The sequence below is a fragment of the Prionailurus bengalensis genome, chromosome D1 (assembly GCF_016509475.1).
Source record: "Prionailurus bengalensis isolate Pbe53 chromosome D1, Fcat_Pben_1.1_paternal_pri, whole genome shotgun sequence".
Classification (NCBI taxonomy): Eukaryota; Metazoa; Chordata; class Mammalia; order Carnivora; family Felidae; genus Prionailurus; species Prionailurus bengalensis.
The window spans coordinates 57,241,030-57,266,136 of NC_057346.1; the positions used below are offsets into that span (position 1 = coordinate 57,241,030).

General features: G+C 45.0%; 1 protein-coding gene and 1 long non-coding RNA gene across 8 annotated transcripts in view; one reads left to right on the forward strand and one right to left on the reverse strand.

The window, feature by feature from the left end:
- The window catches only part of XRRA1 (X-ray radiation resistance associated 1), a 61,399-nt gene extending 39,477 nt beyond the window's left edge, over nucleotides 1–21,922 (forward strand). For 2 of the 7 annotated variants that reach the window (XM_043580240.1, XM_043580246.1), the window contains 9 exons: nucleotides 104–144; nucleotides 2,542–2,667; nucleotides 13,987–14,080; nucleotides 14,795–14,910; nucleotides 16,569–16,916; nucleotides 19,657–19,855; nucleotides 20,618–20,733; nucleotides 20,947–21,052; nucleotides 21,441–21,922. In XM_043580240.1, the coding sequence (XP_043436175.1) occupies nucleotides 104–144; nucleotides 2,542–2,667; nucleotides 13,987–14,080; nucleotides 14,795–14,910; nucleotides 16,569–16,916; nucleotides 19,657–19,855; nucleotides 20,618–20,733; nucleotides 20,947–21,052; nucleotides 21,441–21,694 (1,400 nt within the window). In that variant the 3' untranslated portion in view covers nucleotides 21,695–21,922. The remainder of the gene's footprint in view (nucleotides 1–103; nucleotides 145–2,541; nucleotides 2,668–13,986; nucleotides 14,081–14,794; nucleotides 14,911–16,568; nucleotides 16,917–19,656; nucleotides 19,856–20,617; nucleotides 20,734–20,946; nucleotides 21,053–21,440) is intronic. The other 5 variants (XM_043580241.1, XM_043580244.1, XM_043580242.1 and 2 more) reach the window with 5 other exon arrangements.
- On the reverse strand, nucleotides 660–2,306 carry LOC122483341. The gene is made up of 3 exons (XR_006297394.1): nucleotides 2,193–2,306; nucleotides 1,441–1,517; nucleotides 660–1,026 (listed from the first exon to the last, which is right to left on the reverse strand). It is a non-coding gene; the product is annotated as an uncharacterized LOC122483341 (long non-coding RNA).
- Nucleotides 21,923–25,107: the final 3,185 nt, after the last annotated feature.

Consider the following 25,107-nt stretch of genomic DNA (forward strand, 5'->3'; position numbering starts at 1 on the left):
GGGGGGACCCCTGCTGTACACAGTGGATGAGAGACCCAGACCCCAGCCTCTCTGGGGGCAATCCGTGCTCTCACCAACCTCTGTTATTTCTCTTTTGTTTCAGAGGTTGTGTTCTCATCTTACCCTGGATTTTCAGCCTCTGAGGTAGGAACTGCCTGTTTTATATTTGTGCCCTTGAGTTAGAACATTAATTTTAATACACAAAAGTAAGCTAATAAAGCCATGAGAGACATTTATATATATCGTACTGAAGAAGCCCATTCAGTGAACAGATACTTACTGAGTACTTAGTGTGTGCCCGGCACTGTGCTGGTCTAGAAACATATAGTGGTAGACTAGACAGTCCAGTCCCTGGCCTCACACAGCCAACAAGCTCGCTTTCACTGTTCTCAGATGTGTTCAGTAGTAATGGTTGGGGCCTCAGGTGGGCAAGCTGGCATTGAAATGAGGCTGCCACCAAGATGAAGCCTGGTGGCTCCCTAATAAGAGCCCCCAAAAGCTAGACTGATCCTTGCCAAGTATACTACCATCTGGGGTCTAATCCTTGGTGTCATAGGCTTAGATGCTTGATTTTCTTCTGGACAGAAAATTGGTTTTTCTCTCAGGGTTAGACAACTACTAACCAAGCTCATGAGGACTGATGCACTAAATATTGATGGATGCATTTACAATAAGAAGTACAACTATACATTTAGCCAACCTGCATCCTTGAAAGGCAGCTCAGTACATTCACTCCCTCCCCACAGATAAAACTGGGGGAGAAATTATATCAGTTAACAATTGGCATATAACAAACCAACCCAACAATTACTTTAAACAATAGCAATTTATTCTCACAAATGTTTGGGCTGGTGAGGTGGTTCTGCTGGTTTTTCCAGGGCTCATTCATGCAGCTGGCTGGTTCCCTGGGGCCTGGGTTCATGGACAACTGGTATGGCCTGGCATCTACATGAAGTATTTATTAAGGACTTCTTTACAACATGGTGGCCTTCGGGTTCCAAGAGAGTGAGGATGAATTGCAGGGCTCTGAAATTCAAACGGTAGCACTTCTGCCACATTCTGTTAGTCAAAGTAAGTCATAGGAATGACAGTGCAGCACAATTCTGTCTGGAGGTAGCACAGACACCACAAGTTAAGGGCACAGTGCCCAACAGGACTGCCCTTACCTCAGATGCTAGCTGCAAGTGAGCTATTCACACTTATAACAAACTGGCTACAAATTGTGGAGTTCCCACGGCCTTTACAGGCTCAATAATTTAGTAGAACAACTCTTAGAACTCAGGAAAGCCCTATCTTTATGATTACAGTTTTACTATAAAGGGTATAAATGAGGACCAGCCAAATGAAAAGACACATAATGTGAGGTCTAGGAGGGTCCCAGAAAATGGAAATTCCCAACCCCTATCACTGGTTTTTGTTTTGCTCTCACCCGTGACTTACCTGTCCCACTCAGTACAAGTTAGAGCCTAGGAGCGCACAAAACACTTGACCCCAAGTAGGTGCTCTGCCAATGTTCACTGAATGAAAAAGGAAAATTTAAGTGACTTGCTCAAGATTACACAGTGATTAATGGAGCTTAGAACAGAATCTAGTTCACTTGAACTCAGTTATTAGCCCAGCATCTACCCTGTCATTTCCTTTGGTCCTATCCAACTTAAGGAATCAGTGAGTGATTTGTAGGCATGGTTGACCCAGTAACTTCCATTTTCTGCTTAGTGAAACATGTTGATCCTGAGGCAGGCTGGGCTGTACTGAGAAACCATGACTCTGCAAGTGACCCAGATGCAACAGGCCACATTCAGGCCCGGAGGCCTGCTTGAAGTCCTCCAGGACTTAGCTATTGATTTATCCTGGAATGAAGACCCTCCACAGTAGGATGTGAGCTAGCCCAACAGGCTCAGGTTACTCCTGCTCTCCATCTCCCCACTAGGAAAAGTCTACTTTAAAATATTGGGGTATCTGGGTGGCTCAGCCGGTTGAGCATCCGACTTTGGCTCAGGTCATGATCTCACAGTCCGTGGGTTCAAGCCCTGTGTCGGACTCTTGTGCTGACAGCCTGGAGCCTGCTTCGGATTCTCTGTCTCCCTCTCTCTCTGCCTCTGCCCTGGTTATGCTCTGTCTTTGTCTCTCTCTCTTTCTCAAAAATAAATAAACGTTAAAATTTTTTTAAAAAAATAATAAAATGCAAGCACCTGTCCTTTTGCCATTTGCAGAAATTTTAGCCCAACTGTAGAGAAGGGCCATTTCAGAATAAGCTGCCAAAGGGCAGAAAGTGAGAGGTAGGGGCAAAAATCCTCTAAGCCTACACCACTGCTGTATTGTCATTTGGCCTCATAGAACTTGAAACTGGAACTTTGGGGGCCAGAGAATCAGCTCATCATGTGACCTCAGAGAACTTGAAGCCAGAACTCTGGGCCCTTGGTAACATCTCCCGTTGTGACCCTAGATGCCTCTTTTGGCCAACTCTCTCTAGAATGTCTTGGCAGCATTCAGCTTCTTATCTTTGGGACATTTTGACATAGATCTCTTTTTCCTTCTAAGGAAACCAAGGTATGTGCACTTCCTCCCATATTCAAGATTCTTCCCGTGAAGTCACTGAAGGCCAGAAACCAGACGCTGGCCCCGCCCTTTCCAGAGCTGAGGTACCTTAGCCTGGCCTACAACAAGGTGACTCTCTGCTCTCTGCCTATTTCTTCAGGGGCACAGATGGGAGGATGGGATGCGATCTGCTCTGGCCTGAAGGCCAGCCTTAGAGTTCCCTGCATTACAGATATGTGAGCTCAGGAATTCTCAGGGTGGGAGAAGTGGAGAGTGTAGGCCAAGGCAGAAGTCCATCCATTCAGTCCCAGATATTTATCTAATACCACGTGCCAGGCTCTATGCTAGATACTAGGTATACAGCAGCTCAAAGAAAGATTGGGCCGCTTGCCTTTTGGAGCTTGTCACCCATAGGGAAGACTGATATAGCACAAATAGTCTCAGTATAAGCATGCATAGTGTTATGAAGAAATTCAAAGTGCTATGAAGTATATGACAGGGGTAGTCTAACCTAGTATTTGGGATCAGGGAAGGTTCTTGAGAGAGCGGTGCTTTATCAGTTTAATGAGGTGAAGTGTGAGGAGGAGTGAAGTGAGAAATATTCTAGCTTATAGGAACAGCAGATGTAAAGTCCATGGGACACATTTAACATGTTTCTCCTGCATGTTTTATGGTAACATATTTTTCCAATATCCATGTTCTGTTTGACTTCTGTAAACCCCACCAACTGAGCTCTACTCAAGTCTGAAGTGTAGGCAACTTTGAAGGAACTCTGCTTACACTCCTTCTAAGGCAAGCAGTTGGTACAGCCAAATTCTTCCAAGTGTTTCTTCCTAAGAGTTTATAATTTTAGCTTTGAAATTCAGGTCTTTGATTCATTTTGAGTTAATCTTGAGATGTGGTATGAGATAGGGGTCAAACCTCATTCTTTTGTATGTGGATATGTAGTTTCCTTAGCACCATTTATTGAAAAGACTATTCTTTCTCCATTGAATGGTCTTCTCACCCTTGTCAAAAATCAGTGGCCCATAGATGTATTATGGGTCCCCTCTCATTCTTGAAATTGGTCATTTGTGTCTTTTATTGATCCAAAATAGTTAGAAGTTATCCCTTTTTTTGACTTAAAAAAAAACCAGCTGCTGGTTTCACTGGATTTATCTACTTATCTCTTTTCCCATTTCATTAATTTCTGCTCATAACTTGATTTCTGCCCTATTCACATGAGTTTAGTTTGCTCCTCTTTTTTGTTTCCCTCTATAGTGTAATTTTAGATCATTGATTTAGACCTTTTTCTTCTTTTTAATATAAGCATGTAAAGCTATAAACTTCTTCTCTAAGCACTGTTTTAGCTGCATCCTACAAATGGTAATTTGTGTTTTTATTTTCATTTTGTTAAACTTTTTCACTTTTTGTTTTGATTTCTTTATTTACCCATTGGTTTAGATAAGTGAGATGCTTAATTTCCAAATATATGGAGATCTTCTAGATGTCTCATATTTATTATTTCTAATTTAATTCTGTTGTGGTCAGATAACATAACCTGCAAGATTTCATTCTTCTGACATCTATGGAAACTTGTTGTGTGTCCCATCCTATATGCTATCTTGGTGCATGTTCTCTATGCACTTAAAAAAATGTGTATTCTGCACTTTGGGGGATAGTGTTCTATAAATATCAATTACATTAAGGTGGTTGGTAGTATCACTGAGATCATTTCTGTACTATTGTCTCTTCATTTTATCAGTTATCGAGAACAGCATGTTAAAATCTCCAGTTAGATTGTGGATCTGTTTATTTCTCTCCTTAATTCTGTCAGTTTTTGCTTCATGTATTTTGAAGTTTTACTATCACGTACATAAACATTTAGAATTTTTATCTCTACCTGATGTGTCGATTCTTTTATTATTATGACTTGTCTCCCTGTGCCTTGAACAAAATTTCTTGTCTTGCTGTTTTGTCTGATTTTAACATGGATACACAGCTTTCTTAATGCTTGCTAATTGCATAGTCTCTTTCTATCCTTTTACTTTCAACCTCCTTATAGCTTTGTATTTCCAGTCCATCTCTTTGGGACAGCATATAGTTGGGTCTTGCTGGGAGGCCAGAGTGTTTTTCTCTGTGTTCCTATTCTGTACTCAGCTCACAGCCTTCCCCATGCTCCTACACTTCACATGGATTATCTCCACACTTGTGTTCCTCTCACCCAGCAGGAGACTGCTTGTGCTGGTTACTTAGTGCTTGCTCTTCTGGTGGTTGAGGGCCAAGGGGAGGGTCCAGTCCCAGTCTTAAGAGGATGCTGGGTTCCTGTGTCTGTAGGATGGACCTTCTTAGCGATCCAGTCCCCTGCAAGCAGTCGGAGACCTCTCAGGTCGTGGGCCCAGGTTGGTTTCCTGCCTCAATCTCAGAACAGCGGGTTTTAATTTTTTCCCTCTTCCAGATGTAGGACCCTGGGCCCAACAGGTTTTTCTGACCTTCCTCAGAAACTTAAGGCCTTTGTTCACCAGGCAGAGGGTTGGCTGCCTTTCTGACCTTGGCAGCCGCTCTCTTCCTCCAGGCCCACACCCTGGAGACGGCTCTCTCCAGTCTCATTCCCTGGGTCCAGTCTTTTGCGTACAAACAGCCATGAATTCTCCTTCTGTCTGTAGCTCTCAGAAGTTCTACTCTAGCCCACACTTAGCCTTTAGTGGGCCATTAAAATGGTGAGCTGATTTCTTCCCAATTGCTTGTATAGCACTTGCCATCTCTTCCTCCCGTGTTCTGCCACATGTGAGCCAGTCCTGTGTCCCATCTCTCCTTGGAGGTGCTTGTCTTTCCTTAGGTTTCAGGCCACGTGATTGCCCTGAGACCTTAGCTCTCTGGTAGATGCAAGAAAGTTATGATGTTATAGGCTATTCTGTCTTTTTTCTTGTTGTTAAGGAGAGGAGCAATACATGCATACATTTTCTACATGCTCACTTGAGTTTTAAATTATATTTTTCTTTATAATAATTATCACCTAGCATATTATATATCTTTTTCTTTATTACCAGTTGTCTACTGCCAGAATGTAGGTTTTTTTGAGAGCCAGGACTTTGTTTTGCTTACAACTATATCCTCATCATCTAGAATAGCACCTGATACATGATAGTTACTCAGTAAGTTTGATAAATGAATGATGTTTTGATCATGTCAAGGAATACTCATGCTACCTGTGTTGAAATTAATCAATTTATTACAGTTACAAATTTTAAAACCAGTTCTGCATTCAAACAGAACTTAAACATCTAGAATATCCACTCAGTAATCTAGTAAGTTTTGTGCCAAAAGTAAAGCAATCACCTTAACTCAACCTTTAACTAATATTTCCTTAGTTCATAAATTTGACAGATTAAGCTCTATTTGCCTTAACCCAATGAAATTGGATAGAAACTTGTAAGTTGTCCCTGGAGCCCGAGTTTATTTTCAGGGGCATTCAACTCACCTTGTGGGGATAGGCTACCTATCCTATCTGGTGGCCAAATTCTTCTCACTATATCAGCCAGAATCCCAAACCCATATCTTTTAGCTGGGACTCAATTTCACAGAAAATATGACATACATTCCTTGGGTATCTTTCAGCTTTCTACCAGTTTTAATTATAACTTTCTTCAACTTTTTAGTCACCTGATTTGGATAGGTGGAATTTTGCATCCTGACAAAATTCAATTTAATTTTCCCTCCCCCATTCTGTTGTGACTGCTTCTTGACCACCTGTTTTGCATATAAGAGACTCTGTACCCACTTTAGCCACCATTTTATAGTTATTTATGAACACATATTAGGCTTCTTTGTAGCTTCATCCCCCTTTCCCTCCTTCTCTAGAGTCTAGATAAGAAGTCAGCAAGTGTTTTCTATAAAGGGGCAGATAAATATAATACTCTGTCCCAACTACTCAACTCTGTCCTTGTAGAACAAAGGCAGTATGTAAATGGATGTTGTTTTTTTTTTTTTTTAATTTATGTATTGTCAAGTTAGCTAACATACAGTGAAGTCTTGGCTTCAGGAGTAGATTTCCATGATTCATCACTTGTATACAACACCCAGGACTCATCCCAGCAAGTGCCCTCCTCAATGCTCATCACCCATTTTCTGCACTCCTCAACCTCCAACCCCCATCAATCCTCAGTTTGTTCTCTGTATTTAAGAATCTCTTATGGTTTGCCTTCCTCTCTGTTTGTATCTTAATTTTCCTTCCCTTTCCCTATGGTAATCTGTTAAGTTTGTCAAATTCCACATATGAGTGAAATCAAATGATATCTGTCATTCTCTGAATGACTTATTTCACTTAGCTTAATACCCTACAGTTCCATCCAGATTGTTGTAAATGGCAAGATTTCGTTCTTTTTCATCACTGAGTAGTGTTCCATTTGAGCTCTTTCCATAATTTGGCTATTGTTGATAGTGCTGCTGTAAACATTGGGGTACATGCACCCCTACGAAATCATCACTCCTGAATTCTTTGGATAAATTCCTAATAGTGCTATTGCTGGGCCATAAGGTAGGTAGTTCTATTTTTATTTTTTTGAGGAACCTTCACAGTGTTTTACAGAGTAGCTGCACCAGTTTGCATTCCCACCAACAGTGCAAGATGGTTCCCCTTTCTCCACATCCTCACCAATCTCTGTTGTTTCCTGAGTTGTTCATTTTAGTCTCTCTACCAGCATGAGGTGGTATCCTAGTGTGGTTTTGATTTGTATTTCCCTGATGATGAGTGATGTTGAGCATCTTTTCATGTATCTGTTAGCCATCTGGATGTCGTCTTTGGAAAAGTGTCTATTCATGTCTTCTGCCCATTTCTTCACTGGCTTATTTGTTTTTTGGGTATTGAGTTTGGTAAGTTCTTTGTAGATTTTGGGTACTAACCCTTTATCAAATATGTAATTTGAAAATATCTTCTCCTATTCCATTAGTTGCCTTTTAGTTTTGTTGATTGTTTCCTTCGCCATACAGAAGCTTTTTATCTTGATGAGGTCCCAATAGTTCATTTTTGCTTTTGTTTCCCTTGCCTCTGGAGACATGTCAAATAAGAAGTTGCTGAAAAAAAAAAAAAAAAGTTGCTGTGGCTGAAGTCAAAGAGGTTGTTGCCTGTTATCTCCTGTAGGATTTTGATGGTTTCCTGTCTCACATTTATGTCTTTCATTTGTTTTGAATCTATTTTTGTGTATGGTGTAAGAAAGTGGCCCAGGTTCATTTTTCTGCATGTTGCTGTCCAGTTCTCCCACCACTATTTGCTAAAGAGACTGTCTTTTTTCCATTGGATACTCTTTCCTGCTTTGTCAAAGATTAGTTGGCAATATATTTGTGGGTCCATTTTTGGGTTCTCTATTCTATTCCATTGATCTGTGTGTCTGTTTTTGTGCCAATACCATACTGTCTTGATGATTATAGTTTTGTAACACAGGCTAAAGTCTGGGATTGTGATGCCTCCAGCTTTGGTTTTCTTTTTCAACGTACATAACTTTGGCTATTTGGGGTCTTTTATGGTTCTGTACAAATTTTAGGATTATTTGTTCTAGCTTTGAGAAGAATGCTGGTGCTGTTTGTTGGGATTGTATTGAATGTGTAGATTGCTTTGGGTAGTATCGACACTTTAACAATATTTGTTCTTCCAATTCATGAGCATGGAATATTTTTCCATTTCTTTGTGTCTTCTTCAATTTATTTCATAAGTTTTCCATAGTTTTAAGCATACAGATCTTTTACCTCTTTGGTTAGGTTTATTCCTAGGTATTTCATATATTTTAGAGCAACTGTAAATGGAATCGATTCCTTGATTTCTCTTTCTGTTGCTTTGTTATTGGTGTACAGGAATGCAACCGATTTCTATGCATTGATTTTATATCCTGCACCTTTGCTGAATTCATATACCAGTTCAAGAAGTTTTTTGGTGGAGTCTTTTCAGGTTTTCCACATAGAGTATCATGTCATCTGCAAAGAGTGAATTTGACCTCTTTGCCAATTTGGATGCCTTTTATTTCTTTGTGTTGTCTGATTGCTGAGGCTAGGGCTTCCAACACTGTGTTAAACAAAACAACAGTGGGGAGAGTGGACGTCCCTGTCATGTTCCTGATTTCAGGGGGAAAGCTCTCAGTTTTCCCCACTGAGGAAGGTATTAGCTGTGTGCCTTTCATATATGGCTTTTATGATGTTATATTCCTTCTATCCTGACTTTCTTGAGGGTTTTTATTAAGAAAGGATGCTATATTTTGTCAAATACTTTTTCTGCATCTATTGACAGGATAATATGGTTCTTATTCTTTCTTCTATTAATGTGATGTATCACATTGATTGATTTGCAAATATTAAACCAGCCCTGCAGCCCAGGAATGAATCCCACTTGATCATGGTGAATGACTCCTTTAATGTACTGTTGAATTTGATTTGCTAGTTCATGTTGAGAATTTTTACATCCATATTCATCAGGGATATTGGCCTGTAATTCTCCTTTTGAGTGGGGTCTTTGTCTGGTTTGGGAATCAAGGCAATGCTGACTTCATAGAATGAGTCTGGAAGCTTTCTGTCTGTTTCTATTTTTTGGAAACACCTTGAGAAGAATAGGTATTAACTCTGCTTTAAATGTCTGGTAAAATTCCCCTGGGAAGCCATCCTGCCCAGGATTCTTAATTTGTTGGGAGATTTTTGATAATCCATTCAATTTCTTTGCTGGTCATGGGCCTGTTCAAATTTTCTGTTTCTTCCCTTTTGAGTTTTGGTAGTGTGTGGGTGTCTAGAATTTGTCCATTTCTTCCAGATTTTCAAATTTGTTGGCATATAATTTTTAATAGTATTCTCTAATAATTGTATTTCTCTAGTGTTGGTTATGATCTTTCCTCTTTCATTCATGATTTTTATCTATTTGGGTCCTCTCTCTTTTCTTTTTGAGAGGTCTGGCTAGGCATTTATCAATTTTGTTTATTCTTTCAAAAAACCAGTTCTAAGATTCATTCATCTGTTCTGGGTTGTTTGTTTGATTGATTTTGGATTCTATCTTGTTTATTTCTGCTCTAGTCTTTATTATTTCTCTTCTGCTGGCTTTGGGCTTTCTTTGCTGCTCCTTTCTATTCTAGTTCCTTTAGGTGTAAGGTTGGGTGGTGTATTTGGGGCCTTTCTTGCTTCTTGAGATAGGCCTGAATTACAATGTATTTTCCTCTTAGAACTGCCTTTACTTAATCCCAAAGGGTTTGGTCTGTCATGTTTTCATTTTCATTTCTTCCATATATTTTCTAATTTCTTCTTTAATTTCCTGGTTGACCCATGCATTCTTTAGTAGGATGTTCTTTAACCTCCATGTATTTAGGGGCTTTCCAGATTTTCCTTGTGGTTGATTTCAAGTTTCATAGTGTTGTGATCTGAAAATATGCATGGTATGATCTCAATCCTTTTTTATTTTGTGACCCAGTATGTGATCTTTTTGGAGAACGTTCCATGTGCACTCAAGAAGAATGTGTATTCTGCTTTTGGATGAAAAGTTCTAACTATATCTGTTAAGTCCATCTGGTCCAATGTGTCATTCAGTCCATTGTTGTAAGTGGAGCATTAAACTCCCCTACAATCATGGTATTAATGTCTATACATTTACTTATGTTTGTGATTAACTGATGTATATATTTGGGTGCTTTCACATTGGGGGCATAAACATTTACAATTGTTAGCTCTTCTTGATGGATATCCCCCTTAATTATGATAGAATGCCCTTCTTCATCTGTTATTACAGTCTTTGTTTTAAAATCCAGCTTGTCTGACAGAAGTATGGCTACTCTGGTTTTCTTTTGCTGTCCAGTAGCATGATAGATTGTTCTCCATCCCCTCACTTTCAATCTGCAGCTGTCCTCAGGTCTGTAATGAGTCTTTTGTAGTCAGCATATAGATGAATCTTGTTTTTTGTTTGTTTGTTTGTTTGTTTTTTGTTTGTTTTAATTCATTCTGATACCCTGTGTCTTTTGATTGGGGCATTTAGTTCATCTACATTCAGGGTGATTAATTGAAAGATACGGATTTCGTGTCAGTATGTTATCTGTAGATTTCATGCTTGTGGTGATGTCTCTGGTCCTTTGTAGTCTTTGCTACTTTCTGCTCACAGAGTCCCTCTTAGGATCTCCTGCAGGGCTGGTTTAGTGGACACAAACTCCTTTAGTTTTTGTTTGTCTGGAAAAGCCTTTATGTTTCCTTCTATTCTGAATGATAGCCTTGCTGGATAAAGGATTCTTGGCTGAATATTTTTCCTATTCAGAGCACTGAATATTTTCTGCCACTCCCTTCTGGCCTACCAAGTTTCAGTGGACAGGTCTACTACTATCCTTATGTGTCTATCCTTGTAGGATAAGGCCCATTTGTCCCTCACTGCTTTCAGAATTCTCTCTTTATCTTTGTATTTTAGTATTTTCACTATGATACATTGTGGTGTTGACCTGTTGTTGATTTTGAAGGGAGTTCTCTGTGCCTCTTGGACTTGGATGCCTGTTTCCTTCCCCAGATTAGGGAAGTTCTCAGCTATAATTTGCTCAAATAAACCTTCTGCCCCTTTCTCTCTTCTTCTTCTGGAACTCCTATGATATGGATATATTTTGTTTCAATGAATCACTTAGGTCTCTAATTCTCCCCTCATGGTCCAATAATTTCCTTTTCCCTCTTTTTTTCAGCTTGATCATTTTCCATAACTTTATCTTCTGTTTCACCTATTCTCTCCTCTGCTTCTTCCATCCTTGCTGTCACTGCATCTAGTTTATTTTGCATCTCATTTACAACATTTCTTAATTCATCGTGACTATTTCTTAGGTCTTTGAGCTCTGCAGCAATACATTCTCTGCTGTCTTCTATGCTTTTTTCAAGGAGCATGACAGTGTTCTGATGAAACTTTATTAAACAGATTGGGGGGAGACAGATTTGGCCCACAGGTGTTATCTGCTGACCTTGGTTTTTATACAGCCTTCAAGCTAAGACTGATTCTTATATTTTTAAATGGTTGAAAAAAATCGAAAGGAGGATAATACTTCATGACATATTAAAATTACATGAAACCCAAATTTCATAGTCCATAACTAAAGTTTTATTGGAAAAGAGCCACCACACTTATTTATGAGTTGTCTCTGGCTGTTTTTGTGCTACAACAGCACAGTTGAGTAGTTGCAACTGACATGTTAAAGCCTGTAAAGCCTGAAACATTTACTCTCTGGTCCTTGACAGAAAAGGTTTGCCAAGTCCTGGTCTAGATCTAGATAACCAAATGTTAGAGTTGCTTAAGGCCTGCTCCTTGTCCCTTCTCTTTTAATCACTCTGTACTCTCTCCCTAGGGATGGCTTCACGTACCTACAGGGCCAATTAACAGTGGCTCACAAATTTATAATTCCAGTACAGACCCCTTGTACCCTATGTACTCTAGACTAGGGTATTCGTTGCCTACCTGAATCTCTACTGGGAGGTCTGAAAGGTACCTCCATAATACACATATCCAAGTGAATTAATGAGCTTCAAATTTGTGTTTCTTTCCTTGCCCCATATCTTGGAGAATAGCTCCATCATGCATGTGGCTCACTCAAGCCAAAATGTGGCTGTCATCCTTGATATTTCTCTCTCCTCTACATCCCTCCTCACCATGCATATCTAACCTGTTACCAACTCTTGTCATATTTAGGTCCTCATATTTCTGAAAATCCACATATTAGGTTCTCAAAGACCAAGATCTTTCTAGCTTTTGTCTGACCCCTATTTGCATGTCCAGCCTCATTTTCTGTCTGCTGTTAATCACACTGGCCTTCTTTATATCCCTCTAACAGGCTTTCCTCCTCCTTGCTGTGAGGCCTCTCACACATTGCTCTCTGCATGGAGCACTTCCTCTCTGTGTTAGGAAGAACACGTACCATGAGCTGCTGCAACAAACTTTAAATTCTCAATGACTTCACACAGTAAAAGTCTATTTCTTTCATAAAATCCATTGTAGGTATCCCAGATGGGCTGGTGGCCTCCCAGGTCTTTCGGAGACCCAGGTCCCTTCTGGCTATGGTTCTGTAATCCCATAGGGCCTTAAGAGGATTTCATTGGCTCCTCTGCATCTGGTGGATAGATGGCTGAGCAGAGGAGGGGAATGAGAAATGTAGAGGATCACATAGGAGGTTTCAAATGGGCTCTGCCCAGAAATGATCCCTTCTACCCAGGTTGCATCAGCTAGAATAGAGTCCTGTGACCACATCTAGCTGCCTAGGAGGCTAGAAGACAGTCTAGCTGTGTGCCCAGAAAGTAGAGGAAACTGTTTTGGTTAATACAGAGGATTCTGTGCCGTACAGTCTGTTCTCCACTGCACTCACAAATTTCCCCCTCCCCATATTTGGATCTCAGGGAAGCCTTCCCTGTTTCCCTGATTGGAACAAATCACCTGAGGACTTCACACACCCTCCCTTGTGGCACTAATCACAGCTTCAGAACTATCCTCTTTCGTGTTACTACTTCTTCAGTGAGTTTTTCCCACCAGGCAGTGCTTCCTGAGGACAGGAGTTCTAGCCGTTTTGCTCATTTCCAACCCAGTGCTTGGCATATGGAGGCATTCAGTAATACTTATTGATTGGATGAACACAAATGAAAGAGTAAATAAAGTGGGGCTCCAGAGAAAGATAAACTGAAGGGCCCTCTCTCTCGCAGCCCTCAGGCCTTAATTGTCTTCCATAGGTCCTGAGTCTGACCTTAGATACTCAGGCATCTGAAAGGCCACTGCCCGACTCTTGGCCCCTCTGATACTGTTCTGTTGCTAATAGACACCCTCCCTAAGGATGTTCCAGCCACTCTGCTCAACAAAGGTTGAGTATTTTTTGCCCTTCAGAGGCCGGCCTCGTGGGGATAGAGCAGCGTTTGGGCCACCGACAGCCATGAAGTCTTCCTTACTGGCTCTGCTTATCCTTTAGATGAATGGGTCCCCCTGACTGCCTGCCCCCTGTCCCTCCCCAGATCAGTGTCCAGGACAGGCCTTAACGAAAGACATCATCAAGAATGCTGTCAACAGACTGAGGTGTGTAGAGGTTGCACTGAGGAAGGTGAAGTGTCAGACAGATTGTATCCTGAAGTCAGAGTCAATGCCCTGCCAACCTTCCAGAGTCCTTGTGAGACAAGTGCTATATGTGTTTGTCCCTGTTTTGTCACCAACATCTTCATTACTTGGTCTGGGCTACATTTCTGGTGTGGAGAAAGGAAAACAGTTCTTAACTTTCAAACAAGAAACTGTGATGTGGAATTTTGGACAGGGGTGGGGCAGGGTCCTCTGGGTGTGAGCAGGTGACGTCGTAGGGACAGACGCTGCCCGGAACTGAGTCCGAGCACAGCAGCATAACTAAGCCGGCTCCACCTCAGCCCTAGCAAGCATGAGGCCTACAGTGTGGGGACTGGCAGCACCTGGGCAGAGGGGGGGCAGTGTCGACCTGAAGCTTTTCCCTACCTTCCTCACAGATCGCGAAGGAAGATGCCATCCTGCCGGTAGCTCTCTTCCCGTCTCTCTGCGAGCTCATCTTTCATAACAACCCTCTGGTGGCCCATACACGAGGTATGGTACCTGCAAGGCTGCGCCCCCGTCCTAGTGCCCAGGGGCAGCGTGGGCACCCCTTAGCCCCACCTCATCAATGTCCAGCCCTGGGTTCTTTGGAGATGGAGAGAAGCACAGATACTGCCGAGCACCTGCTCTGTACCAGCTTACCTGACAGCAGCCCTGTGTGGCAGGCATCACTGTCCCCGTGCACAGTGAAGGAAGCTGAGGATCCAGGAGGTTCATAACCTAATCAAAGTCCCACAGCAATAAAGAGGCAGAGCAGGGAATGGAATACAGAATTATCTAGATCCTGTGTGAGATCTTTAAGTAACACCCTGCTTTGTAGAGCAGTTCTGCTGTGACCTCATTTCCTACTTCCCAGTTGGGGAGGGGTACAGGGCCCTCCCACCCAGAGCATCCTGGGTATACTGGGTGCTGCATTAGCAGCTGCATCTTGTTGGCACTTTAGAATCCTGGGTCCTGGAGTGACACCAGCAGAGTTCTCATCCTTGCTTTTCACTATCCTTGTTATCTTGGGCAAATTTCTTAACCTGTCTGTGCCTCAGTTTCCTCACATATTGAATGGGAATAATATAGGTACCTACCTCCTGTGGTTGGTCTGAAAACGAAGTAAGTTAATACATGTCCAGCAGTTTGAACAGTGCTGGACACCTAAGAAGCTCCCAGTAAATATCTGCTAATAGTAATCTCACTTCCCCATCGTGGCTCCAGGGGTCCCTCCATTGCTGAAAACCTTCCTCCAGGAGCACCTGGGGATCCACTTGATTCGAAGGAAGATAGTAAAGGCTAAGCATCATATTTTGATGCCTCGGAAGGACTCTCGGAAGGTAAGCTTCCAGGGCAGGACTGCCAAGCCCAGAGGAAGTGGAGCCTATTTTAATGCATGCAAATTGACCTGGGGAGGGAGAACCCATTCCCACTCATGGATTCCTTCCCTTAGGTCTGTAGTAGTGGCATTGTCTTCTTTCCATGTCTGTTACATACAGACGCATCTAGGGTCACAGGGACCCAGGTGTCAGAGTAGGTAGAAGCTACTATGTGAATGTCATGGAGTCCTACCCCATGAAGAAGGAGCTGTGGAGACGTGAGGGAGAAATCAGTCTGAAGACCCAGGGATAAGCCTGGTTTCGTCACTTTCCACAGCCACCTGAACTTGGGCAAGAGCTTCACTCTCTGAGCTTCATCTTCTCAACTCTAAGCCTCTCTGAGCTGCTGAGAGGACTGGATGAAGCAACAGATACAAAAATATGTTATGAGGTGCCTGGCTGGTTCAGTTGGTAAAGCATAAAACTAAGAGTTGTGAGTTCGAGCCCCAAGTTGGGTGTAGAGATTACTTAAAAATAAAATCTTCAAAAATAAATGTTATAACCCCCCAAGCCACTATCCATGCAAGTAGTAGCCACCTGTAGGTGTCATGGATGGCTGTGCCAAGCCTAGAATACGCATCTTGTGCCTCTGCCTCTGGAAGCATTTCCTTACGTTGAGAGCAGTCCCATATAGCCAGTGGTCTTAGACTTGCCTTCTGGGATGCCATAAAGTCAGTCATTTCCCTCCCTCATCTGAAGAATTGCAGAAATTTCTGTGAAATGCTTCCCCTCCTGAACTTTAGCCTTCCTGTAGCTCTAAAAGCTGAATTGGGCATTGCTGGTCCCCAAAGTTAAATAGTTATTCCCTTTCCACCCCCTCTGCAGCTTCTGTCCAGCCCTAGACCAGCGCCAAATTACAAGCCAGAAATAGACAGAAATTCAAAAGGTTTCCATCATATTCCTCTTGTTTGTTGCCTCCTCTAAGGATCGGACTACCTAGTTCCCATCAGCCAGCAGAGTGAGCCAGATGCTAAGTTTATAATCCTCATCCCCCAAGATGATTGGCTTTTGCTAATTAAGGAAGCTGAGAATTTCAATAGGAAAGAAGTTATTTCCTTAGTTCTGAACCCTGAGAGAGACTTGCCTTGCGAAACTTCATTTAAGGTATGGGAACCAGCATCCTAAAAGGGGCCTGGTGCTGCTGCCTACCAGAAAGTGCAGGACCATCTCCCACAGGCTTCCCTAGGAGTCCCTGAGGAAGGTCAGGTGCACTGTGTTAAACCTTGATCAGAACAATGAGGCTATTGAGAGCCAGAGTGATATGATAAGGGATGCAGAATGAAGCCCAGAGCCCAGTATGGAAATCAGGTAGTCCGGGCTCTGCCATCAAATAATTCTGTGACCTTGGACAAGGCATTTTACCTCTCTCAGCCCTAGTTTTCTCTTTTATAAAATAAAGATAATTATTTACTGGGTAGTTTGAGGTGTAAATAAAGCAACATCCGTCATGTATAGGGCACATTGTAGATGCCCAGTTAGTGTGATTTCACTCCCTCCCTCCCCCTAGGAGCCCTCACCCAGTCCTCTGATCACTGTACCAAATGGCCTTAGGCTTGTGAGGTCCAGGAGGAGAGACTCTGATTAGGAAGCAAAACAATCCAGCCTTTCTCCCATGACAGGTGAAAACCCAAGTTCCAAAGGTGCCAAAGCAGCCTCTGATTCTTCATCACCTATCCGTGCCCACAATCAAGTGTCCCTCAAAGGAGATGCCAGAGTCTGAGGCAGCGCCAACTAAAGAGCTGTCCACCACCAGAAGCAGTCCTCTGGAGCCAGAGATGCCCATCGAGGGCCTGGAGGGCCTTTCCCTGTCCCACCGGCCCTTTGTGCCACTGCCTCCCATCTGCTCTGACTCTACTGTGCATAGTGAAGAGACCATGTCCCACCAGAGCAACAGACCTGGCCACCTCAGCCCAGATCACCTGTCAGATGAGGACACCAAGAGCACAGAGTCCATATTCTTGACCCAGGTACCTGGATACCCCTGCCCTTGCCTTGTGCTTAGCTCCCAGAGGCTCCTATACCACCACTGTGTAGCTGGGTTGCTGCAGGCAGCCGGAAGTAAGCACAGGGCAGGTCTGGAAACCAGAAGGAAGCACCCCTGGCAAGACCTGCAGGCTCGTCTGGGAGACCTGCTGAGCCAAGGCCTCCGGTGGGGGTACCCAAAGGGACAGGTCATGGCCCTGTGGCACAGACAGCATCTGGGGTCTGGCTGGGGCATGGTTCTGACTAATTTTTCAGAAGGGCTTCCTGCTGCCTCTGCCTATCTACATAAGTCACGTCACTTCTGATGCTGTCTCTGAATCCTGGGAATACAGATTGCTGAGATACAGGTCCTCGAGATGTCCTCAGTCTGGTGGGGGTTGGATTGTAGGAACAATGCATTAAGTCGGTGCCAAGACTGAGGAAAACCCAGGGGCTGGGAGCCTGGACACAAGAGGGATCCTCTGCCCAGACCAGGAGGGCTCCTGAAAGAGGTTCCGACGAGCTGAGCTTTGCAGGCTGAGTAGGCAGTAACAAGGTGCGAACCTGGGCAGGAAGGGTGTTCTGGGCAGAGCAAACAACATGAAGCAGGCTGCAGAGGAAAGAAATTAAAATGGCATGCGCAGAAACCACAAATGGGTCAGTGTCTGGGCAGCAGAAGGGTGACACGTAAGAAAAGGGAAATATGAGGCTGGAGGCATTGGCAGGGCCTCCTTGAACTTTATTATTGTACCATTGCCTTTGCTCATCTCCCTACCTCCAGTCTTGCCCTTCCAATCTGCCAGATCTTTCCAAGTGGTACATCCATCTCTTATTCTACAGTTGACTTACAGTGACACACAAATTTATACAATACAAAAATATCTTTATGAACTGTATCAGAACCTTTTAGAACAAAGCAGAGTATAAATAAATATTTTAAAATGAACTTGAGAAAGTTGGATGAAAGGAAAATACAGACAGGAAAGGAAATGAGTCCCAGGATAATTCTGTCACTCTAACCTGCTCATTATGCTCTGCCGCTCTCCTAACAGAGGTATATTGCAAAATGCAATTCTGAGCTTCCTAGGAGCCAAAGTAGGACAATTAACTGTGGGTCACCGTGACTGAAAAGGCTTTATTTTCCTTGTCAAATTGCCCAGGCTGTGACCTCCAGTGCAGTGTTGAATAGAAGTGGCAAGAGCAGACATGTCTTATTCCTGATCTTAAGGGGAAAAGTTTTCAGTCTTTCACCATTAATTCTGATGTTAGTTGTGGGATTTTCATAAATGTACTTTATCCGATTGAGGAAGCTTCGTTCTGTTCATAGTTTATCGAGTGTTTTGTTTTTGTTTTTTTAATCACAAAGGGGCATTAGATTTTACCAAATGCTTTTTCTGTGTCTATTGAAATGATTGTGTGGGTTTTGTCCTTTATCTATTGAAATGGTGAATCACATTAATTGATTTCCATTTGCCTAACCCTTGTAAACCAGGGGTAAATACCACTTGATCATGGCATATAGTCCTTTTTTATATGTTGCCAATTTGGGTTGCTAGTATTTTTTGAAGATTTTTGTGTTACATTCATAGGAATGTTGGTTTCTATCGTCCTTTTGTGATGTCTTTCCTTAGTTTTGGTTTTGGGGTAATATTGACCTCAGAGAATGAGCTGGGAGTATTCCCCTTTCTCCTAATTTTTGTAAGAGTTTGTGAAGGATTGGTGTTCTTTAAATGTTTGGCACAGGAGCGCCTGGGTGGCTCGGTCGGTTAAGTGTCCAGTTCTTGATTTTGGCTCAGGTCACGATCCCAGGGTCATGGGATGGAGCCCTGTGTCAGGCTCTGAGTGGAGATTCTCTCTCTCCCTCTATGCTTCCCTCATTCGTGTGCGCGCTCTCTCTCTCAAATGAAAAAAAACAAACAAATGTTTGGTAGAATTCACTAGTGAAGACATCTGGTCCTTGGCTTTTCTTTGTGGTAATTGTTTCAATTACTAATTCAGTCTCTACTTGTTACAGGTCTGTTCAGATTTTCTATTTCTTTTCAGCCACAGGCTTTAATGAAGGGCATAAACTATATCCCAACATTAAATACAGGTTTCATTAATATGTTTCTTATAAAACCATTAGGTTAGGCTAAAAATGGGAGTTCAGATAATGTTCCCTCACTCCCTTAAAACTCTTTTGTGGCTTGCCATAGTGAGGATAAAGAAAATAAAAACAAAAACAAGGGGCGCCTGGGTGGCTCAGTCACGTAAGCATACGACTTCGGCTCAGGTCGTGATCTCATGGTTCCTGGGTTTGAGCCCCACATCAGCCTCTCTGCTGTCAGCATGGAACTTGCTTCAGATTCTCTGTCCCCTCTCTCCCCTGCTTGCAAGCTCTCTGCCTACAACAGCCCTCTCTCCTCATCACCTGTAGCTCACCCCTCTCCCCACCCTGCCTGGGGATGGCTCTCCTGCTTCTTCAAGACTTAGCACAGGTTAAGGCATCTCTTCTTCCAGGGAGCTTCCCAGTCACCCCCCACCCCAGACGGGGTTAGGGCTTCCTGTGGGCTCCCCCAGAACCTTTGTGCTCCATTCTCCTACTGCATTTACCAAGGTGCATGATCATTGCCTGCTTTCGTATCTGCCTGCTCTCACCCCAGTCTTGGTTCTTCCCCTTAACGGTGCCCAGCATGGGGACTCGCACAGAGCTAATGCTGGCGTCTGTTAATGGAATGAATGAGTACATTTTTCTTTTGGTCACAGGTGAGTGGGTTGCCTTCCTCCATCCACCAGAAGGATGATTCAGCCGTGAAGGAGGAAGAGCAAAGACCACCCCGCACAGCCCCCAGAGAGGTAAAGAGGGCTTGGAGGAAGCTCCCATCTGCCTCCCTCCCCAGCAAGTATCGTGGCTATGAGGAGCTGCTGACAGCCAAGCCTGATCCAGCCTTTATTGAGCCAAAGGGTATGTGAGGAGAATGGCTCCAGGGCAAGGGGCCCTCTCTGCAGCCTGGAGCAAGTTGGGGCAAAGCTAATGCTTCATTTCAGGACCGGGATGCTGTCCTCTCCGTGTCTGTCAAAGGGCCCCTGAGGATATCCTGGTTTGGAGCCTTACATATCAAGACCCCTGGCCTGGGCCTTCATTGGATTTTCAGGAGCCACAGCTCTTCCAATTCCAGCCAGTCCAGGCCCAGCTGCTCTGGTTGGAGAAGTGTCTCCAGGAAGGGTTTGATGAACAGACACCCAGACTGGCCATATTCCTGAGTTCCTTCCCAGCCCAGCTGAGTCCCAAATTGAACATCCAAAATCCTCTCTATGTGACTTGAGGCAAGGGGGTAGTGCTCCCTCGGAGCCCCTTATTTCACACTGATGTGTTAGTAGTATTTGTGCTCTCAGAGGAACTAGCACTTGACTGTGTGCTCTCTTGGGTGCCAGTCCCTATGGCATAACCCACTGTGTTTAACGACGTTATGTCAGGGTCATTCCTTCTCTCCATGCCAGTGCTACTTTTCCATGAGGATCTGTGCACACAGGGGACAGTTATTCAGGGAATGGATGATGGAGGTCCGGGCACTGCAGATCAGGGAGAGATGAAGCAGTGTGTTCTTGGGGCCTCTCCAATCCTTCCACCCAGGGCTGCTGTGAGACTGGGGAATGAAGAAGTTGGAGGAGGCATTCAGTAGGTGGAGGAGGAGTGCCTTGACCCAACCATGCCTTTTTGCCTTAGGAATCCAGAAGAACACACAGGCCCTGCAGTACGTGCTGAAGCACCCGCTGCTGTTCCGCTCCTCCAAGCCCAGGCTTGACACTCTTCAGAAACGCTACGTTCCCAAGGAGAAACGGGTAAATGCGTAACCACCACCTTGTTGTGTGTGCCAGTGGCTCCTCAGGACCCCCAGTTAGAGACGTGGCTGTCACCTCAGGACATTCTGAGGGCTGTGCTTTCCCAGTGCCCCCAGGTACCCTCCTGCTTGTTGCTGCATCTGCATGAGGGGATGAGGCCAGGAGAGGCGGAGCACTGGACTGTGGTGACACGTTCCTCTTACCTTATGTTAGGCCCAGAGGATCCCCATTCCACCCCCACGGAAGACTCGAGCCCAGCTGTTGGATGACATTCTCATTCGCATGCGGGATCCCCGGAATATTACAGAGGCTCCACTAGGTATAGCTGTGCCCACCCGGTCCCCATCCTCAGTGGCCAGAAGTTTACTCATCTGCTGGTGGGAGGCAGCCGGCATGGACATGTCAGAGCAGGAAGGGCCCTTAGCATCTGCCCTGGCCCTTCCCCATGTGCAGATGGAGAAGCTGGGGCCTGGAGTCACACAGCACGTTACAGGCCAGAACTAAGGCTTGAGGTAGAATTCAGAGGGGATGCCACTGGCTGCCTAATGCCCCAAGCTGGGGAGGCCATTTTCAGTCCCCGTAGCATCCTCCTCTCACACCGTCCCACTCTCTGGGGGGGGGGGGGGGTTCTGGACGCAGTCCCCACTGCTTCGGGCTAGCTGGGACCCAGAGCGAGTTTGGTGTCCCTCTGACTTCTCTCCCTGCAGGAGCTGTCCTGTGCCAGCGGACTGAGCAGAGGCTGGTGAACCAGAAGCAATACCTGGAGGCCAAGAGGCTGCTGAAGGAGTTTCGGGCACGCTACCGGCAGCTGGTGCGCTGTTCACTGCGGACAGTGTTCAGGGCCACAGCGCCACCCCCAGGCCACCCAGCATTGAGCGAGGGCCAGCCTAGGTTTGGCCGCTTCCTCAAGTTCATGGATGAGTTCTGCCAGGGTCCCACGGCCAGTGACTCAAAAGACTAAGGTCTGCGCACGGGGCAGTGCCCAGCCTGTGCCCCATACCCTCCCTGAGGGCTCCGCACCCTGGACCGCGCCTTGGGGCTGGGTGTGCCAGGTGCAGGCCTCAAACCTTGGCTTGGCCTCGCTCGCTGGCCACAGAGAGTGGGGAACTAACTGGTGAGGACCTCCCCTCCCCGGGCCAGGGAGGACCCAGCGCCTGGCCCAGCAGCAATAAAGAGTGGGTGCACAGAGCAAGGTAGTCCACGTGCTTTCTTGTAGATGGCCAGGCTGCCACGCTGGAGGAGCACCCGGCTGACACACGCATCCTTTAGGAAACCTGCTTGAGTTGCACATCTCCAACAGAGCTGCGATCGGCACTGGGCTGAAAAAACAAGGGGGCTGATGGAACAGAGCAGCAGCACGGACTCTGAGGCTCAGAGAAGTTAACTAACCCATCCACAGCCAACAAAGTGTGTGTGTGTTGCTGGGGTAGGGGGCAAAACTGAGGCCTCCAGGCCCCAGAAAATGTGCTTTTTTTTATGGGGCAGCTTTTTTCAATTTTGAGGGCAAATGGAGAGGAAGGGGAAGAGGGTTGGGAATTCCCTTATTGGATGGTCATGGCCACAAAGTTGGGACAGGCTGAGGGCAGGACTTACATGGAATTTCCTAAGGTCCTCTCATCCAGGACACAAGCTGAAGTCCCATATGCAAACACCGTGGCTCTAAAACAGATCCTGCAAAGTCAGCCTGGGCTCACAGTAAGTAAACTGGTTCTGGCCACAGCAGCCTGTGGGGCTGCCCCATTCTTCTGAGTGCCCAGGAGTCACCATCTGCTCCACTAGCGAAGGCCACTGGCACTGAACTCCAGAGATGTGCATTTGGGAATGGACACCGTGTGTGACTGGTCTCCTGAGCAGCCTTCGCTGCTAAGGCTACTCTCCTGAGGGTACCTACAGTTCAGACCTGGGGAGCAGGCATGTAGGTCCCAGGGTCCAGGAATTGGTGGCACGAGGATTAAGGCTCCTCAGCAAGGCACAAACTCCTACAACTTCAGTTGCAGGTAAGGTGATTATTGAGATCTAATCTGTCTTGCCGCCACAGGTCTGACAGACGCGTGGTGGAGTGTCTGCTGTATTGTGACTGTGAGACTCTGTTAGGACACAGAAATAGCTTTACTATCATACTTGGCCACACAGTCTCACTCACACACGTGGCCAGTTACACAATTACACCTAGCTGTGGTCATACCAGATGCATACATTCGCGTTCACGAAAGTCACACGGTCACGTACACATATCTAGTTACAGAGGGTGTTACGTCACACTTGACACAGGCACCTGGACAGATACATGTAATACAGGGTCACCCACGGTGGCACTCACCTGCAGAGTGTGTTGCTAACTCGCTGCCTTGGGTCTCCTGGGGCCCAAATCCCCTTCCCCTAATGTTAGAAAGGAGACTCTACCCCAACATTTACACTGTAAGCCTTGCTAGGTTCCAGTTCTAGAGAAACGGATTGCATCTTTCAGCCAGAAACACTCTCAAACCATAGGCCCTCAGGCTTGAAAGGCTCCTAGGAACGCCCTACCCAGCCTCAAGACAGGAAGCATCTTGCGGTCCCCCTAACAGATTGTTCAGCTCCTTCCTGCACCCCTAGTGATGGGGAACTAACTCCCTCCAAAGGCTGTCGCTTCCTTTGTTGGGAAAGCTATCTGACAGTTCTAACCACTGAGCTAAGCTGTGTGCCGAAGTCCCCCAGGGCTCCTAGCTCTGATTTTTAGCCAGGCATATATCTGCTCTCTCTGCCCAGCCAGGCCAGAGCCCTTCACCAATGTGAGAGCATCCTGAAGAGGCTTCACCTATCCAGGTCAAACGCTCGTGAACTGTTTTTCCACATAGGATACCATCTGAATAAATTAGTTGCCTCTCCTAGTGCCTGTTTTAGGTATGAGAGGCAGCATATCACACTGTCTACTCAGCCTCCCGTGCAGGTAAATTGCTGCATCTCTGGAAGCCATACAACCGTCTACCAGTTGTGTCCAAGTGAGCAGACTTCAGTTGCTTGGTTTCCTGAGTTTTGACTTCTTTTGAAGAGATGTGAACTAGTTGTCTCAATGAGTAAAGCCTCTGACTAGAATTGTCAAATGAACAGGAATCCATAACTAATCAAGGAAGCCTTTTGGGTGGCACCAACCCTCCCTGTTACCAGCACACTCTCCCTGGCACATCTGATTTGCTGCTAGATGATTCAACCCCCTGGGCTGCTTTCACCCAGAGCCCCCTTCCTTTGCCATAAGCAGATGGGAGCTGGCTGCCACACTCTTCTGAGCCTTCTCCACACTTCTAACAAGAGCAAACCAGAAGAAATAATTTCTCCTACCACTAATTCTCCAAAACTAGGTAGGCCCAGCCTGTTCTCGTCACTTATCCAAGATGGCCAGTAACTACCTGGAACTGGATGTGGCCACAGGAAAGCAAACTGATTTAGATACAGACTCACAATCCTTGCTACTGTAGGATACCTCCCACCCCTACAGTGGGTGCAGAGGGAAGACTGATTTCTCTGGCCCTGGCAGGCCCAAGTCCAGAAGATCCAACCCAGAAAGCAGCTGGAGCCCTAGGGTTAGGCAAGACCAGTGGCGGAGGATGGCACTACCCTCAGTTGATTAAGCCAGGGCAACAGGAAAAGATTGAATAATCAGTGGCCTTGGAGTCAGAAGACCCAGCTTCCAGGCTATGTTAGGGCCAGAGTCTCCCATCCTTTCACCAGACCGGGCTATCAGGGAATCCATGAGCATGATATGTAGTACATTTCCTGTTAAGGGCCAAGGGACAAATTCCATTCTTCTACCTCCAAGCAGCTGCCTTGTTTCTTGCAAATCATTTCAAATACTCTCTTTTGGAAGAGTCTGGGCCAGATTTCAAAGGACCCTTACGTGCTGGTTTACCATGTATGGCATTTCTTACATCAGTCCTTCAAGTTGGCTTTACAAGTTTAGATGAAACAGGGATACGTTTGTTCTGTGTTTGATGAGAAACTGGCACCAAGGGTATTTTGATGAATTTCTGCTTCCAAAGCTGATTTTAAAATCAGATGTTTGGGGTACTGCCCCAGTATGCAAGGACAGTGTCATCCTGTACATCTGTTCTTTACTCAGACTCTTGTGCCTTCATTAGGAGTAAGAATGGTTGAATAGGAGAATGACAGTTATACATTGGAAATAACTCCAAACTCATGCTCCAGCAGCATGCCATGGAAACCCCATTTCGCCTCCTAATTTCTCCCATCCCAGTCTGAATGCCAAAGTGAGACATTCCAGTGTGGGGCATCTCCCAGAGCAAAGATAGCACCAAAAGTCAAACACACATAGTCTATTAGCCCAGATTTGTCTGAGATTACACGCTAGAGGTTAAAACTTTAACTAGAAACAGAACA